This window comes from Melopsittacus undulatus, chromosome 11 (assembly GCF_012275295.1).
Source record: "Melopsittacus undulatus isolate bMelUnd1 chromosome 11, bMelUnd1.mat.Z, whole genome shotgun sequence".
Lineage (NCBI taxonomy): Eukaryota > Metazoa > Chordata > Aves > Psittaciformes > Psittaculidae > Melopsittacus > Melopsittacus undulatus.
In genome coordinates, this window is record NC_047537.1 from 5,372,135 (window position 1) to 5,386,567 (window position 14,433).

Genomic DNA, 14,433 nt, shown 5'->3' on the forward strand with positions numbered 1-14,433 from the left:
ACCTCTCACTTGGCCCTGGGCCTGATCCCTGTCAGGGGCTGGCTGAGGAACAGCAGCTTCCTCTGCTCCTCTGCCTGAAACCCAGAGCCACTGCACCCCTGCCCCTTCCCCGGGGCCTCTCCTGCTGGATTCCTCCTGCTGCAGGCATCTGGTCTTCTGAAGGACTATATGAGAGAGCCTGATCCTGCATTCCTCCTGCCCCAGGCCTCTCAGAGAGCTCCAGCCAGTACAGTCACTTTAAAATGCGAACCAGACAAGATCTGCCTGAGTTTGCCAGAGGCTCAAGCATCCCATTTGTTTCAGGGGATGGGGAGCTGCAGGTGAAGCAACGGGATTTCATTCATCAGGGGCAGAAAGTGCGTCACAGTGATGTGACTTTTCTTGCAGGCTAAGGAGTGAACGCAGGTGGAGCACCTTTCTCTTTAATAAATAACCAACCTGCTCATGCCTTTACTTGAAAACGTGGCTGTGCTTGATGAGCCAACGCAGCACAACCTCCCGTGGGCAGTTAGATTTCCCAGGGCAAGTGATCACTGGGGCAGGGCATGTCTGCAGGCTTTGAGGCTCTGTGCTGGAAACAGCAGGAAGAAATGGCTGGGAAGGAGGGCACCAGCGCCCACGGCAGCATCCGAACAAGCCAGGAATATGGCTCAGCATCGCTTGGAGCTATGGGCAGGCAAAATCCCAGCTGGGTTCTGTACCTTCTTCACCAGCACGTGGGAGCACGCTGGAGCAATGCCACCCGCCTGCCTGGCTCCTCCAGGCTGGAGTGGTCCCCTCCGGCTCTTTGCCCAGCCTGTGCTGTGGGATGTAATTGCTCGTGGGAAAATGTTGGGAATTCTGAGCTGTAATTGCCCAAAGTGTGTGCTGCCCTTTGAGATCAGGTTGGACCCCAGGCCATGCCACCCTAGCATACGTGCCTGTGCTCCAGTGGCAAACATTTATTACACATCCAACCCTCTCATATAGCTGCCCCCAGGAAATTCCCCAGCATAGGAACAGCATGTAGCTATAATACTGCAGTGCAGTTCAGCTGGTCAAATAAATACCAGCCCGTGTGGGAACTGCAAGTGAGTTTTATTCCATAATCTCTCCAAAGCAGGGTTGTTATTAGAGGCTTCTATTTTAAAGTTCTTTTCTCAAGCATCTCCCATGAAGTTTTCATTCTTTCTGCCTGCTGCAGTTCACTTCCTTTCCAGCAAACCCCTCCATCCTCTCCCCCCAGCTCCTAGGCTCAGCCTAACCTGGGGACTAAATCTTTCAAATACGACCCTGATTTTTAACCATTTCTCCCAAAATACAGTGCTTTTGCTTGCAGTGTTGGGTTTGGGTGAGACCTGTGCCAAAAGCCTTAGGACATGGCTAGTAGTTTGAAGGTGTATTGCCCTTAGGACCTGGTCTCCTTCAAGCAACAGCTCTGTCCCAGCAGGATGTGACCCATGGAGGAGGATCAAACAATTAATACTAGCAGGCTGCTTCCACCCAGATTAATGGGATGGTTGAACTTCCTCCTGGCAGCTGCATTGCCTTAGGGCAGGAAAGCCAGGAAGTGACTGTGGATGTGTCCTACCTAGCGTGAGACCCCTAAGCTTGAGAAAGCAAGTGGGAGCTAGGATCCTAGGAGCATTATACCTGCCTTTACAAGCAGCTTCCATCCCCCATCCCCATCCATGTATATTCTTTGTTGAGAGACACCAGCCTCCCCCTTGGAGTTCAGCTCTGTGTAATGATGGAAGAGTCTGAAATGGGTTTCATACCCCACAGAGCCTGCCCAGGACATGCAACACCCATACCTGATGTATCCCATGGGCTCACGTCTAAACAAACTGTGCTTCTTGAGCACTCTTTGCCATTTAAATTTGTACCAGTTGCTGGTGCAAAGTATCCAGGGCTTCCTGCCAGTGTTTGAATAATGCTGAGGAGAAAGTCTGTCTGGCCAGCAGCATTAGTCCTGGCTTGTCTGCAGGTGGTACTGAGCTTGTGCATATTCCTGCTACTCAGCGAGGCATGCTGCCTGCCTTCGGAGGGGAAGAAGGTCCATGAAGGAAAAAGGTCTGGCTGGTGAAGTGCCCATGGGCTGGATCCGCAGCTGGTAACCATTGGAACGGCTCCATGGAGGGGGTGATGAAGGGTCTGGCTGCCTGCCCTGGCTCCAGGCTTCCTGGAGAGCTGGGGAAGGGGCTGCTGGAGAAAGTCTCATCCCTGCTGCAGCCCTTGCATCACCCCCCAGTCTTCCCTGCCATGGATTTGCTCCCTATCCACAATGGAGGGGGAGATGGGAGAGGGAGCAGTGTTTGGGATGTGCCTTTGCCATCAGCTGCTTATTCTTAGCTTATTCTTAGCATTATGTTTATAAAACCCTGCTGAGCTCCAGGGAGATGTGTGTGGGGTTGGTGGCAGCACACAGCTGGGGTCCAGGGTGAACACTCAAGCTCTTAGTGTTTGAATCCATATACCTGCTGTGTGTCCTGATGGCCCCATTCCACCCTTGGGGAAGCAACTCAGTGGAGACACAGCTGAGCTATGCCAGGACTTGTTCTGCAGGGTGGTGGTGACCAGGTGCAAGTACCTCTCACATGAAACCAAGTGCTTGGGGTTTTCAGAGGCTCTCTGCACACTCAGTGTCATGGGACTGAGGCAGTGCATTACAATAAGCTTTGGGTTTGTAGCGTCAGGGCAGAAGAGCCGTGCCAAAAGAGATTCGGAGGCAAATGGAGAAGAGGCAGAGGCAGGGGCTGGCCTGTGGCATCCCACAGCCACTGGTCAGGGGTGGTGGGATAACACTGACCAGATGGGGAGGTGACTGAGCAGGAGCAGGTATCCTTCCACACAGGGAGGTAGTGAATGCTCCATCCCTGGCAGTGTTCAAGGCCAGGTTGGATGAAGCCTTGGGTGATATGGTTTAGTGTGAGGTGTCCCTGCCCATGGCAGGAGGGTTGGAACTGGATGATCTTAAGGTCCTTTCCAACCCTAACTATTCTATGATTCTATGATATCCTGCCCAAATAACCTGACTTGTGCTCACATCAACCTTCCTCCTTGATTCCCTGTGCCCAGAGCATGGGGCTGCCTTAAGTTCACACCAGTGCCTGTAAGTTCACACTGTAGCCTGTCCTCCCTGGGGAATGGGTGCCATCAGCATCCCATTGCTGAGGACAAACCTGCTCTTGTGCAACAGGGTTTGTAAAGACAGGACCAAGGCTTGTCCTGGGCTGAGTGCGGTGCTCCTCTTGGCTTATTCTGGTCCTTCTTGGAAAGGTCAGGATTAGTTTTGCTCAATAGCAGGTAAGATGTTAAAAAGGGCTGGGAAAGAAGGAGTTAAAGGTTTGCATTGGAAGAGCAGGGGGCTTGCAGAGGCTCACATCCCACTCTTTCCTCAGCAGTGTTCGGGGCTGCAGAGGCTGCTGTTTGCAGGTTTGGGACTTTGTGGACCCAAACAGTTGTGCTTCCAGCTGGTGGGGGGGGTGCAGGGGCAGCCCAGGCCCCACGGTGATGGGCACTGGTGGGGCAAGGGATAGCGCTGTCCTCTGTGCGCCATCCCTCTTGCAGGTGGCTGTGTATGGGAGGGCTGGCTGCCAATGGAGCTCTCAGCTTGCGCTGGGCGGGACTGGGGAGTACTGGGAGTGCTGCCATTGATGGGTGGGCTGTAGGATCAGGGACAGAGGGAGCGCAGGGCTGGATGTGGCTGAGGTAGGTGCCTACCTTCTTCGTAACTCCTCCTTCTTCCCAGGTCTGACCAGCTCGTGTGGAGGGTGAGCAGTGCCTGCCTGGGTGAGGGATGCTCTGTGCAGCTCCATCCCACTGCGCACAAACAGGACGGGAGGTGGAACAGGGGGATGATCGTGGGCTGGTTTAGGGAGCCAAGAGCTCAAGCTGTGGCCCACACAGTCCAGGGGGCTGTATCCCGGCTTGGAGCATCACATCCCTGTGGAGCTGTTTGCGGCAGGGTGTGAGGAGCAGACGCAGCTCTGCCACATCAGCCGGGAGGGGTGTGCAGGGGCTTCAGCTGCAGGAGCGGAGGTGACTTGTGTTTAATGCGGCTGTTCCTGCCCCCTCTCCCGCAGAGCCCTCCCACAGCCCAAGCGAGATCCCCACCAGCTGTGAGTGCTGCAGGCGACCGAGCGGCGATTCCAGAATGATGGAAAACAAAGTGTTCGTGTCATTTACCTTCTACAGCACAATCCTGATCTTAAAAATGTACGTCGTTGCCATCATCACGGGACAAGTGAGACTCAGAAAGAAGGTAAGATCAGTTTCCTTTCCCTTCTTCTCTCTTTCTGCCTTTTTCCTTGGGTTTCTGTAGCTTTTCTTTCTTCTTCTATTCCTCTAAAGGCCGACACAGTTTTCCTGAAACAAGCCAAGTTTTCTTTGACTTAAATTGAAAGCAAACCACGTTTCATAGCCGCAGCAGATAAATATCTTTCTTCTCTTTGGCTCTTCATTGTTTGCTTCTACCATCTGGAGTTTATGATTTCTGAATCCCAATCTAAATAGTAATTTCAGCTCTAAAGTGCCATGCAGGTGAGCTGCTCCTGCAGACTGTTTACAGCTCATTTGCCATGGCTGGAAGAAAAGAGAGGGGAAGGAAAGGTTGAAGAAGGAATCATGCAACGTAGCAGAAGCTTTTGAGCTTTCGGAGGCTGTGTGAATGCTCCAGGAGAGCAGAAAGTCGTGGGGAATAAAAACAATAGCTGAAGGAAATGGTCCTTAGACACAGGGGAAAATACAGAGAGGATTGGGAGCTCTAGCTGCCGTCAGGTTACGACTTTAACAGGGCTTTTTATTACCTGCACCCAAAATGAACTTGTCTGTAAAATCTGTTCTAAAGTATTTGAGGAGTTTGTGACCGCATCAGTAGAGCAGGAAGGAGAGGATTCTGTTGTTAGATAAAATACAAAGAGATACCCCTGTGCAGTAGCATCACTATAACTGATAGTTTGGGTTCTCCCCTTGTGTTTCTAACTGATCCTCCAGCCCTGGGGCAGTCTGGGTTTGTAACATGCTGAAAGAAAGCACCAGGGTCGCTCCCAGGCTGCAAAGTGGAGCTGTCATTTGTAACTAGGTCCTTGAAGAACAGCTTCTGAGCATAGGTGGAGAGCTCGTATAAGTCAGTTTTGTTTGTAACTTGATTAGCGTAGGATTCACTTTCCCTGGGGCCTGTTTCAGTCGCAGTATCACTGCCAAAGAGTCAGCCAGGGAATATTGTTTCTTGGTAGGATGAACCAATCTGTCAGTCCCTGGTTATGCTTTGGGTGCTGCAATGTCTGCACACTGTGCCAGCAGTTGGCAAAGCCTCTGGGTTTAATGGGGAGAAGATGACAGGGATGAGGCCGAAGCTCGCTTGAAGCCCCCAGTTTGGAACCTGCTTGGTGGGCAGAGCTGGGACCCCTCGGAAGGTTCAGGGTTTTTACCCGTGGGTCTGTGCACATGGAAGTGCAGTTGCTCTTGTGTTTGTGAAGGGTGGTAAAAAACTGCCACAGGAAGAAATCCCCACGGGTCTTAAAGATGAGGGGTAAAGCTTCTTCCTGCAAAGTTCCACTGGGAAAACGTTAAAATATATATAATGGGAATTCTGTCTTGCAGGCATTTGCTAACCCAGAGGATGCGCTGCGCAATGGGGGGCTGCAGTACTACCGTGAGGACCCCGATGTGGAGCGGTGCCGCAGGTGAGTACTTGGCAGTGCTGGCATTCCCTGTGCCGCAGGGACATCCCTGGCAGCTGCTGGCAGAGCAGCAGTGGGAAGCTAACAGGCTCATTAATTAAGTAATTGCCTTGATGGGTTGGATGTCTGGAGCTCAGCTCTGGGACCCTGCACACCAGAGCAGTTTAATCTTTAATGGGAGCGTGGTGTGCACTGGGAGCAAGAACACATGGAAGAACCCAGGTTTGGGTCCAAGAGGTGACTCTGACACAAGCTCATTCCTAGAAGCTCAAAGTCCTGCAAGCCCGAGGTCTTGTCCAGTACCCATGCCCAAAAGCTCCTTCTGTCTTGCTCCAACAGGACCCCAAATCCCCCCAGATCCCTGCACAGCTTGGACAGGGAACTGTGTGACTGGTCCCAAGGCTGTATGTGGCTGCCCTTTTCCAGGGATTTAGGAAGAGTATGGAATGATTGTAGTAACTTCTCCTGAATTGGGCAAGCTCTGAATCTTTCCCCTCTTTTGTGAAGCTTACATTTCCTCAGAGGTAAAACATGGGGTCATAAAGCCCCAGGCTTTGTTTGCCATTATTCTTACCCAGAAGGAGGTACCCCAAGTGCTGGGCTGGATCTCAGGTGACCTGCAGGAAAAGGGCTGGAGCTGTATCCTGCCATCACTTAGCCCTTGGCTGCCAGCTCTGCTCAGGGTCAGGGACTGAACCACTCACCTCTCACCACCTGCAAGATTTGCTTTAAAAAACATCTAAGTGCTCCCTAATCCCCAGGCTTGCAGAGGAAGGAGGACGGCAAACAAGCTGCTTCCTTGCTAGGAAAAAGAAAATAATGGTAGTAATAATAATATTAATAATAATGGTCCTCTTCTGATTAGTCAGAAAAAGACAAACTTCCATAAAAATAAATAACCAGAGCTGCAGCAAAGACCTGGAGCAGTCTGGGATCTGACTGTGCAGTTAAAGTGCTCAGCCCCAGGGAATACAGATTAAACCCAATGTGTTTCCCTTGAACAAGGGTGATGCTGGGTTTTCTCCTCAGGCATTAGTGGTGTGGGAGCAGAGCCATGGCTGGGCTGCTGGGCAGGGGCAGAGCAGGGGAGAGCAAGCGGCAGCCAGAAGGGAATTTTCTCCCTTGGCTCACAGAGAGGCCCCTGACTGCATCTCAGCTCTTTCCTCTCCTTTCTCCTCCCTGTTCTTCCGCTTGTCCTTCCATCCCTGCTGAACCTCAGAGCCCCTGGGGCTGGTTTGGCCAGGGCAGTGAGTGTCCATCAGCTGCCCTCTCCCAGCATGGCTGACACCAAAGCAAACCATGCTCATCACCATGGTCCTGTCTGGGCTGAGGGAGCAGTTTGTGGTGGTACCCACAGAGGTGATGCTGGCTTGGGAAGGCAAGCAGGATCCTGGGCTGGGAAGTGAAGGGGTTGTGAACAGGAGAGCCTGTCCTTGTGTCTCACAAAGGGGTGGCTCTGCCCAGAGACTGTCTGGCCAAGAGGAGCAGAGGGCTTCCTGCTCCTCCCCTCCACTCTCCACTTGGCAGGGAACACGTCTCCTCCATGTCCAGGTTCTGATCAGTTCATGTGCACCGAGTCCTCCTGGCATTGCTGCTACAACAGCAGGACTCACTTTAGTGTCTTTTCTAGGCCAATTGACTCACATTGATGGACACAGGGACAACTGCTCCATAGACCTGACACCAGGGCCAGGAGAAGGGGCTTAAGACACAGCTCTATCTTCTTTTCCAAAGCCAGTTTTCAGCCAGGTCTATCCCAGGCTGTGTCTGCCCTAATGAGCTGTGACAGAGTACCCCAAAACTTCTGGGCCACATCTCAGCTTGTGCAGCACTTTGGCATCGTGGCCTTTGTTTCAGGGAAGAAATTGCTTAAAATCTTATCTTGGCCTTGTGGATATGCAAAAACATGTGTGAGCACAGGAATGGGGAAGCAAGAGCAGCTCTTATCAGGGCTTCATCTCTGGCTCTCAGACCTTCAGAGATATCAGAGAAAAGGCAACTGAGCCTCATGACTGGGTCGCTCTTCAGCCCAGATCCATCCTCACCGAGCAAGACATGACCTGTGGGTCCCCTCATTGAAGCACAGGGCCCTGTGCTGCAGAAAGCAGGTCTTGCATTGCAAGGGAACAAAAGAGGGAGAGGCAGAGCTGGTGGGAGGATGAGGACAGGCTGCTGCTTCGGGGCTGGTTTTAAGGACTGGAGGAGAAGTGACACAACCTACACAAATGGTCAGATCCTGATGTTATGACACCCAGACAGGTGCGTGTTCAGATGGAGCACAGGGTTTGGACCCACAAATACCAATGTGCTATCACATGGCCACTGTGGTCCCTCCAACCTGGCTTCGATCCAGTTAAGGAGATGCTCCTGATACAGTGAGGGAGTGCTCAGGGAGCTCTTCCTCAGTCTCTTTTGGATGGACTTAGGGAGAGGGGTGAAGCCATGAACCCTGCCTGGTGGGGAGGAATGACCTTATCTACCCTTTCAGGGCCCACCGAAACGACATGGAAAACATCTTTCCCTTCCTATTCCTTGGAGCCATCTACTCCCTGCTGGATCCCACTCCTGCAGTGGCCAGGATCCACTTCTTCATCTTCTGTGTGGGACGCATCATCCACACCATCGCCTACCTCCTGCAGCTGAAGGCCCCCACACGCTCCGTGGCCTATGGGGTGGCACAGCTGCCCTGCTTCTCCATGGCCCTGCAGATCCTCCTTGCCACCACCCCATACTGGTAACACCCAGAGGGACCAACCATCCAGACCCCTTTGCTCTGTACTCTGCTGATTTCCCCAGCTGGACTGGGTGGTGTATGTGTGAGTGTGCATGTGTTTGTGTGTGGGCACATGGTGTGTCCCCATGCTATTGAGATTGGACAGGGGAATCACCAGAGAGAAGGGGCACCTCTCCCTGTGGAGCAGGAAGAGGAGGCAGAGGCACCTTTCTCTTGCTCCTGCTAAGGGTGGGAGGGGAAAGCACCTGCACTACCCCTCGAGGAAGGGGTTCATTGACAGAAAGAAGGTTTTCTGGCCCAACTGCATTCAGAACTGGGAAGGAGCAGATGTGCCCTTTCCCCTTGGTTACAAATACCCCATCAATCAGGAAGTGAGAATGATGAGGGTCCCATGAAACCTCTTGGTCAGCAGAGGGAGGTTATGAAACAGCTGCCTTCCTCCTGCCCATCCATGCAGGTCTGTGGGGACGGGGATCCTGTAGGACAGGGGTAGGTGCCTGCCAGGCAGTGTAACATGGAAGTTGACCCCTCAGGGGTGACGTGAAGCCACCGAAGCATTCAGTGCTCCCAGCCCTGCCTCGCCTCACACGACAGGACTCAGCTCCCTGCCAGGGAGCCTCACTGCAGGCAGGAGCCTGCCTGGCCCAGCCAGGACACCCCACAGCTGGTGTTCAGCAGCTCCCAGCCAGCAGCAGCCGTGGCTTTTCCACCTCAATCTCACCATGGCAAGATGCAGGAGGATGTGCCTGGAGCAGCCGGCAGAAATCACCCCACAGAGAGCCAGATACAAAGCTCTGGCCCTTCAGGAAACACTGAGATGCTCACACCAAACCGGGGGTTTGCGGTTGGCAGACAGAGCTTTCTCCCAGGGGCAGTATCTGCATTCACATGCCACTGATGCCTGAAAACGCTTTCTCCCAAGGGCAGCAGAGGGAACTTCTCTCTCTCTGTTCGTAGCCTTTCTCCGGCCGCAGAATGGTCACTGCTATGTGGGGAATGTGCCGTGACCGCTTTGGGGCTGTTTTCTTTCAGCCGTTTCCTGCTGTCCACTGCTGCCACGCCGCGCACAGCCTGGGTTAGCTGGTGCTTGCAGGAAGCAGCTCTGGAAATGAGCAGAGTGGCTTTGAACCACCCAGCGGGAGAGTACCTCTGCTCTGTGGTGTTACCTGAAAGCTGTCATGTTGGAGAGGAGAGGCCGGGACCATGGTACTGCAGGGTGAGAAACCCTCGTCAGCTCTGCTGCTGGTCCAGGCAAAGGCAGCACATTTGCCCTATGGAGGACAAGGCAGGAGGAAGTCTCTGCTGTTTGGTGCCTCCTGCCTCTGAGGGCAATGCAGAGATTTATTGAGATCACAGGGGGAAACCAGAATGAGCAGACAATAAATCACCCTTCCCGCTGTCCTAAGCACTAAAGCTGTTCACTTAACTCCTTGGAGATGCTCTTACTGAGTGCCTGCATGCACAAAGCACTGGGTGAAACACCAGCTCAGGCTGATGCTCTGAGCTCTTGCCCAGCTTGGGCAGCACCTCCTGCACCAGTAACTCTTGATCCCCATGGGGGACACAGAGCCCACCACATGTGCAAGGTGGGCAGGACTGCAGGTTCAGCACTTTGCTCTTGGCCACGTCTCATTTACACAGCCTCAGCAGATGCTGGCTAACACATACCCCTCTTAACAAGCCTTTTCTGCCTCACATAGTGCACAAGGTCCCAACCCCCTGTACATTTCTCTTGCACTTGCATCCTGGTGGCAGGAAGCAAATATTCCCAATAAAAACAAATCGTTGTGCTCTGATACATCCTTCCTTTGGGAGCAGTAGATGCAGCTGGGTAGCAGCTGGGTCCAGCCCAGCAGGATGGCTCCACAGCTGCAAAGTGCTTTGCTAAATCCCATTGCAGAGCCTGGAGTACCCTGGGACTTCTAAAGAGACATCCCTTTCCTCTGGACCCACCTGCCCCCCCCCAGAAAGCTCTTTCCCAGGTGTGCATTATTTGTGCTGATCCTTTAAATTCAGCAGAGCTGGAGGGGTGTGAAGCAGCTCTGTTTGGTTTTCATTCCTAGAATAAGCAAGCTGCTACAAAGCTTGATGTTCACCCAAATCTCCTCTACCCCAGCTTCCCCCAAAGCATTTAATGATATGAGATGCTTTGTCCCAGCAAGCTTTCTTCACATCCACCTGCACTCAGCTGGGTGCTTCTTGCCTTTGGAGCCAAGCTGGTGCTTGAATCCTGGAGGGCTGGAGAAGGTCAGGTAAGATGTGGTTGCTCTCATTCCTGTGCTTAAGAATGGTAAAGGAGCTGCCTGTGTTTATTCAAGCTCAGCAGCCCCCTCTTTTTGCCGGTAGGTTGCTGGCAAGCCAATGCCTTGTTTTCCTGGTTTTCCCCTTTTCTGTGCTGTCCCATTGGTGTCTGCATTAGGTGCTTGAGAGGGGTGAAATGGCTCCACTTGGTAGGTTTTTTCTTTCCCTCATGCTTTTTGCTTTCAAATAAGAAAGGCGGTGGTTTATAAGATGGACTCTCTCCAATACATGTTGCTATGGTTAGAGATGGAGCTGGGACTGAGGTTTTGGCATGAAAAGGAAGGAATGGGGCTGCAGAACCTCCCCCAGCCCCCAAAGCTGCCAGCTCCTTCAGCCTCCTCTAAACTGCCTGCTTGGTGCCTGGGGCTGATGCTGAGGTTCCATGCAGAGCTCTGCTTTCTTCTTTTTTCATATATAAAAAAATAAACCTTGCAGCGTGAGGGAAGCTTGGGAACGTGAACTCTCCTGCTTCCAACAAAACAAACATGGAAAGCCCACAAGGCAAACTTCAGAGAGGCCCAGCCATGAGCTTGAAGTGCTGCTGAGGTTTGGGGGAGGCAGGATGGAGCCTGGCTCTTGGCTCCCTGCTCACCCCAGGCCCCATGAGGACTCTCCCAGGACAGGGGTGGTTGGAGCCACTGGCTCTCCCTTGGGCACAGCAGATGGTGTTTGCTGCATGCAAGGCAAGTGATGAGCTAAAGCACCTCCTGCCTTTCCCCAAAGAATACCCAAAAGCCCAAAGCTCCCCCATTCCTGCTCCAGCATGGGAATCATGTGCCCAGGTTCTCCTGCCGCTCCAAGAGAGCAGGGATGGTGGTTGCATCTACCAGTCTCTTCTGGCATGTGTGTTGTATGTGCCAGCAAGTTGGGTTTCAAACCTGAAATGGCACCACTGTGAAAGCCACCTGGGACTGCAGAACAACAGAGTTTGGAATTTGACTGTGATTCCCACTGTCAGGATGTGTCATCCTTCTGCTCTGCTGGGCCCAAGGTGTCTCAAGGTTGGGGAAAAGCAAGTGGAGACCCAGCACAAGCTGCTTCCCCTTCCATGTTCTTCCAGCCAATTCGGCACCAGGATCCCTCCTACCCCTGAGCTTTGGCTTACCTCTTCCTTGTCTGTCTGAGTCGCTTCCCGCATCCTGATCATCCCAGTCTTTCCCTGGTGGGGTCTAGCACCAAGATCCCTCCTTGGGCAGCTCTCCTGTGACACAGGTCACAGCACACCTTTGCCTTCTCTGTCCTCCCAACATCTCCCATATCCTCTAGCAGATGTGGGGATCTTCTGCCTCATGCTGTAGGGCTTTGCCACCCAAATTCCTTTATTCCTTTTGATGAACAGTGGATTCCCCTGACTTACAGGGGGAGTAGGAAGAGCCAGCTCTGCAGGTATGGACATCCCAGAGGTCAGTATCCTGGAAAAGATAACCACAGAGGAGCAGGGAAATGCGAGGGTGAAGTTGGTTCAAGGAAATCTCTATCCCAGTTACACGGCTCTGGATGCGAGCTGTGAGGTGTCCCCTGTTGGCGATGTGGGTGTCAGCCCCAGCAGGGAAGAAGGAACCGGACGGGGGGGTGTCCCTGGTCCCGTGTGGAGGGGGCACAGCAGCGCGATGGGGTTCGCTCCGCACCCCGGCCCCACCGGGCTCCCGCGGGTCGCGCTCTCTGCGCGGGGCTGCAGCACCCTCGTGTGGCTGCGAGAACCGGCGGCCGGGGCACCCCCGGACCCCGAGGCACCGAGAGCCGAGACACCGAGACCCGAGACACCGAGACCCAGCCTGCGTGCGGGCAGGAGCTGCGGTTTGAGGTGTTTGGGACGGAGGGGTGGAAGGATGAGGGGATGGATGGAGGGAGGGAGGAATGGAGGGAAGTTGGGTACCATCCCCTGAGGAGTGAGTTGAGGAGGGGGCTCATGTCTGCTCCTGCTCCCATCAGCCACAGGTGAGATTCTCTGCCCCACTCCTGGCCGTGCTGCGCGTCCACTTGCAGTAATTCTTCCTTGCAAGCAATAACTCTTCCTTGCCTTTGTAACACCCCCTACAAAGGAAACCTTTGCTTCCTCCTCCTTCCCAAATTGCCACAGAGCATCACACCCCCTGCGGGTGCCTACCATCCATCCAGCTTCTCAAAAGCTGCGTGAGGTTGCTTCCTTTGGGGATTTAGAAAGAAGCAGCAAAATACCAGCTGCAAGGAGAAGCTGCTCGCCTTCTGAACGGAGCACAGAGTTTGGGGTGACTGACACATCCCTTGGTGCAGGAAGGGCTCAGCTGCTGAGAAATGACTGCTGCTGTCACCTACTTGCGTCTGCAGCTCATAGGTGGTGTCAGCAGGGTCTCTGCACCTTCCCATTGCCACCAGAGGGAGAAGGGCTCCGCACAAGGGTAGCGGCAGAGGAGGATGCTGTAACCGCTGTATGTCTGTGTAATTCATTCTGGATGGGGATAACCAGGCTGGCATCCTTGCGAGCTGGAAAATGTGAGCTCTGTTTTGTCTCGCTGCCGTGGCAGCTGGCGCTGATGACAATACAAAGTTGTTCTCATTCAAGTATTGCAGGGATAAGCTTCAACTTTTCAGCAGTTGGAAAGCTGTGCACAAGTGTCAGACACAGGGTAAGAAAGGGGGAAACGGGGTGCAGGGAGGTCCTCCCATCAGCTGAGCCTCGACTTTGGGAGATGGTGGCAAACCAGGAAGGAAATGCAATCTGCAAATAGTGTTCTTGCAACTTTGAAGTTGTGGTGTGTGGAGGGAGATCAGTTCTCCTGCAGCAATGGGTTCTGGTGATGGATGTGTACATAACAGGCTGCTTCCTAGGAGGAAATATCCTCCCATGCTGGAAGAGGAGGAGAGGTAGCAGAGTGCCTTTGAGCTCCTCTTGATTGGCAGCATTCCACCCAGTGCATCCCTACCTGTGGAGTGCAGACCCTGCCATGTGAGCTGCAGCTCTCCATGCTTGTCTGTCTCCTGGGAGCTGGTGGACCATGGGTTGAAATCTTCTGCTCGAGTGGGACCTGAACTGAATCTGGGACAGTTCAGGCAGGAAATAAGTGACATATTTCCAGCAGTTAACAGTAATGCAGTAATGAGTCATTGGAAGAATCTGCCCTGGGATCTGCAAGCTCTTTGCTTCCAAGGGTCTTTTGAATCAGGGCTGGGTGTCCTCCAAAGGATGCTCTGCATTGGCCACATGTTGAGGACATGAGGATGCTGCTTGGGTGATGTCCTCTGCCTGGGGCTAGGCAGAAGGTTGGGCAAGTGACCTCAGTGATCTGTAAGTCACTTAATAAGTAAATGGCTGCTTCCCCCTGCTTTTGGGTGCTCTGTGCCTGCTCTGCACAGGAGGGTCTTTGTACTCTGCAGTCTAAAAGCTGATGGTTTATCCTTGCCCTTTTGTTTCTTACCTTTTAGCTGGCTGTCTGTGCAGGATCTGACCCTTCTCAATGCTGCCTCTTAGCTCGATTTCTGTAAACTTGAGAAAAAAAAGCCCCAGGGACCCCCATGCTTCTCTGGTCCCTGTGTGGAGCTCCCCTGCAGAGGGACTTTGTGAGCAGCCTGGGTCAGACCCTATAGGGCCTGCTACTCCCAGCGGGATTTTGAAGAGGAGAAGGAAATCAAGCCCTCTTCCTTGATAGCCCATCCTCACTAGTCATTATCCTGGAATGAAGTAACTTGGATCTGGCAAGGCCCTGCAATTAGCTGTCATTCAGGGACCTTTGTTAAGCTGTTTTCTGTGCCCCTTGA

The 14,433-nt window shown here is 53.1% G+C and overlaps 1 protein-coding gene across 5 annotated transcripts; it reads left to right on the forward strand.

Annotated features, from left to right (window-relative positions):
• The first annotated feature begins 2,033 nt into the window (after nt 1–2,033).
• PTGES (prostaglandin E synthase) lies at nt 2,034–10,193 on the forward strand. 5 transcript variants are annotated; one of them, XM_031046556.1, is made up of 4 exons: nt 2,034–2,052; nt 4,065–4,243; nt 5,584–5,666; nt 8,152–10,193. In XM_031046556.1, exons 1-4 carry the CDS (start codon nt 2,040–2,042, stop codon nt 8,399–8,401), a joined length of 525 nt encoding a protein of 174 aa, XP_030902416.1. In that variant the 5' UTR covers nt 2,034–2,039; the 3' UTR covers nt 8,402–10,193. The 5 variants fall into 5 exon arrangements, with proteins under 5 accessions (XP_030902416.1, XP_030902417.1, XP_030902419.1 ...); XM_031046557.1 differs by lacking the exon at nt 2,034–2,052 and adding an exon at nt 3,646–3,690; XM_031046559.1 differs by lacking the exon at nt 2,034–2,052 and adding an exon at nt 3,728–3,752.
• Nucleotides 10,194–14,433: the final 4,240 nt, after the last annotated feature.

Coding starts and splice junctions, on each gene's coding strand:
- PTGES (XM_031046556.1), top strand. Junction 4,244..5,583: donor AAGTGAGACTCAGAAAGAAG/GTAAGATCAGTT, acceptor TCTGTCTTGCAG/GCATTTGCTAACCCAGAGGA. Junction 5,667..8,151: donor GATGTGGAGCGGTGCCGCAG/GTGAGTACTTGG, acceptor CTACCCTTTCAG/GGCCCACCGAAACGACATGG.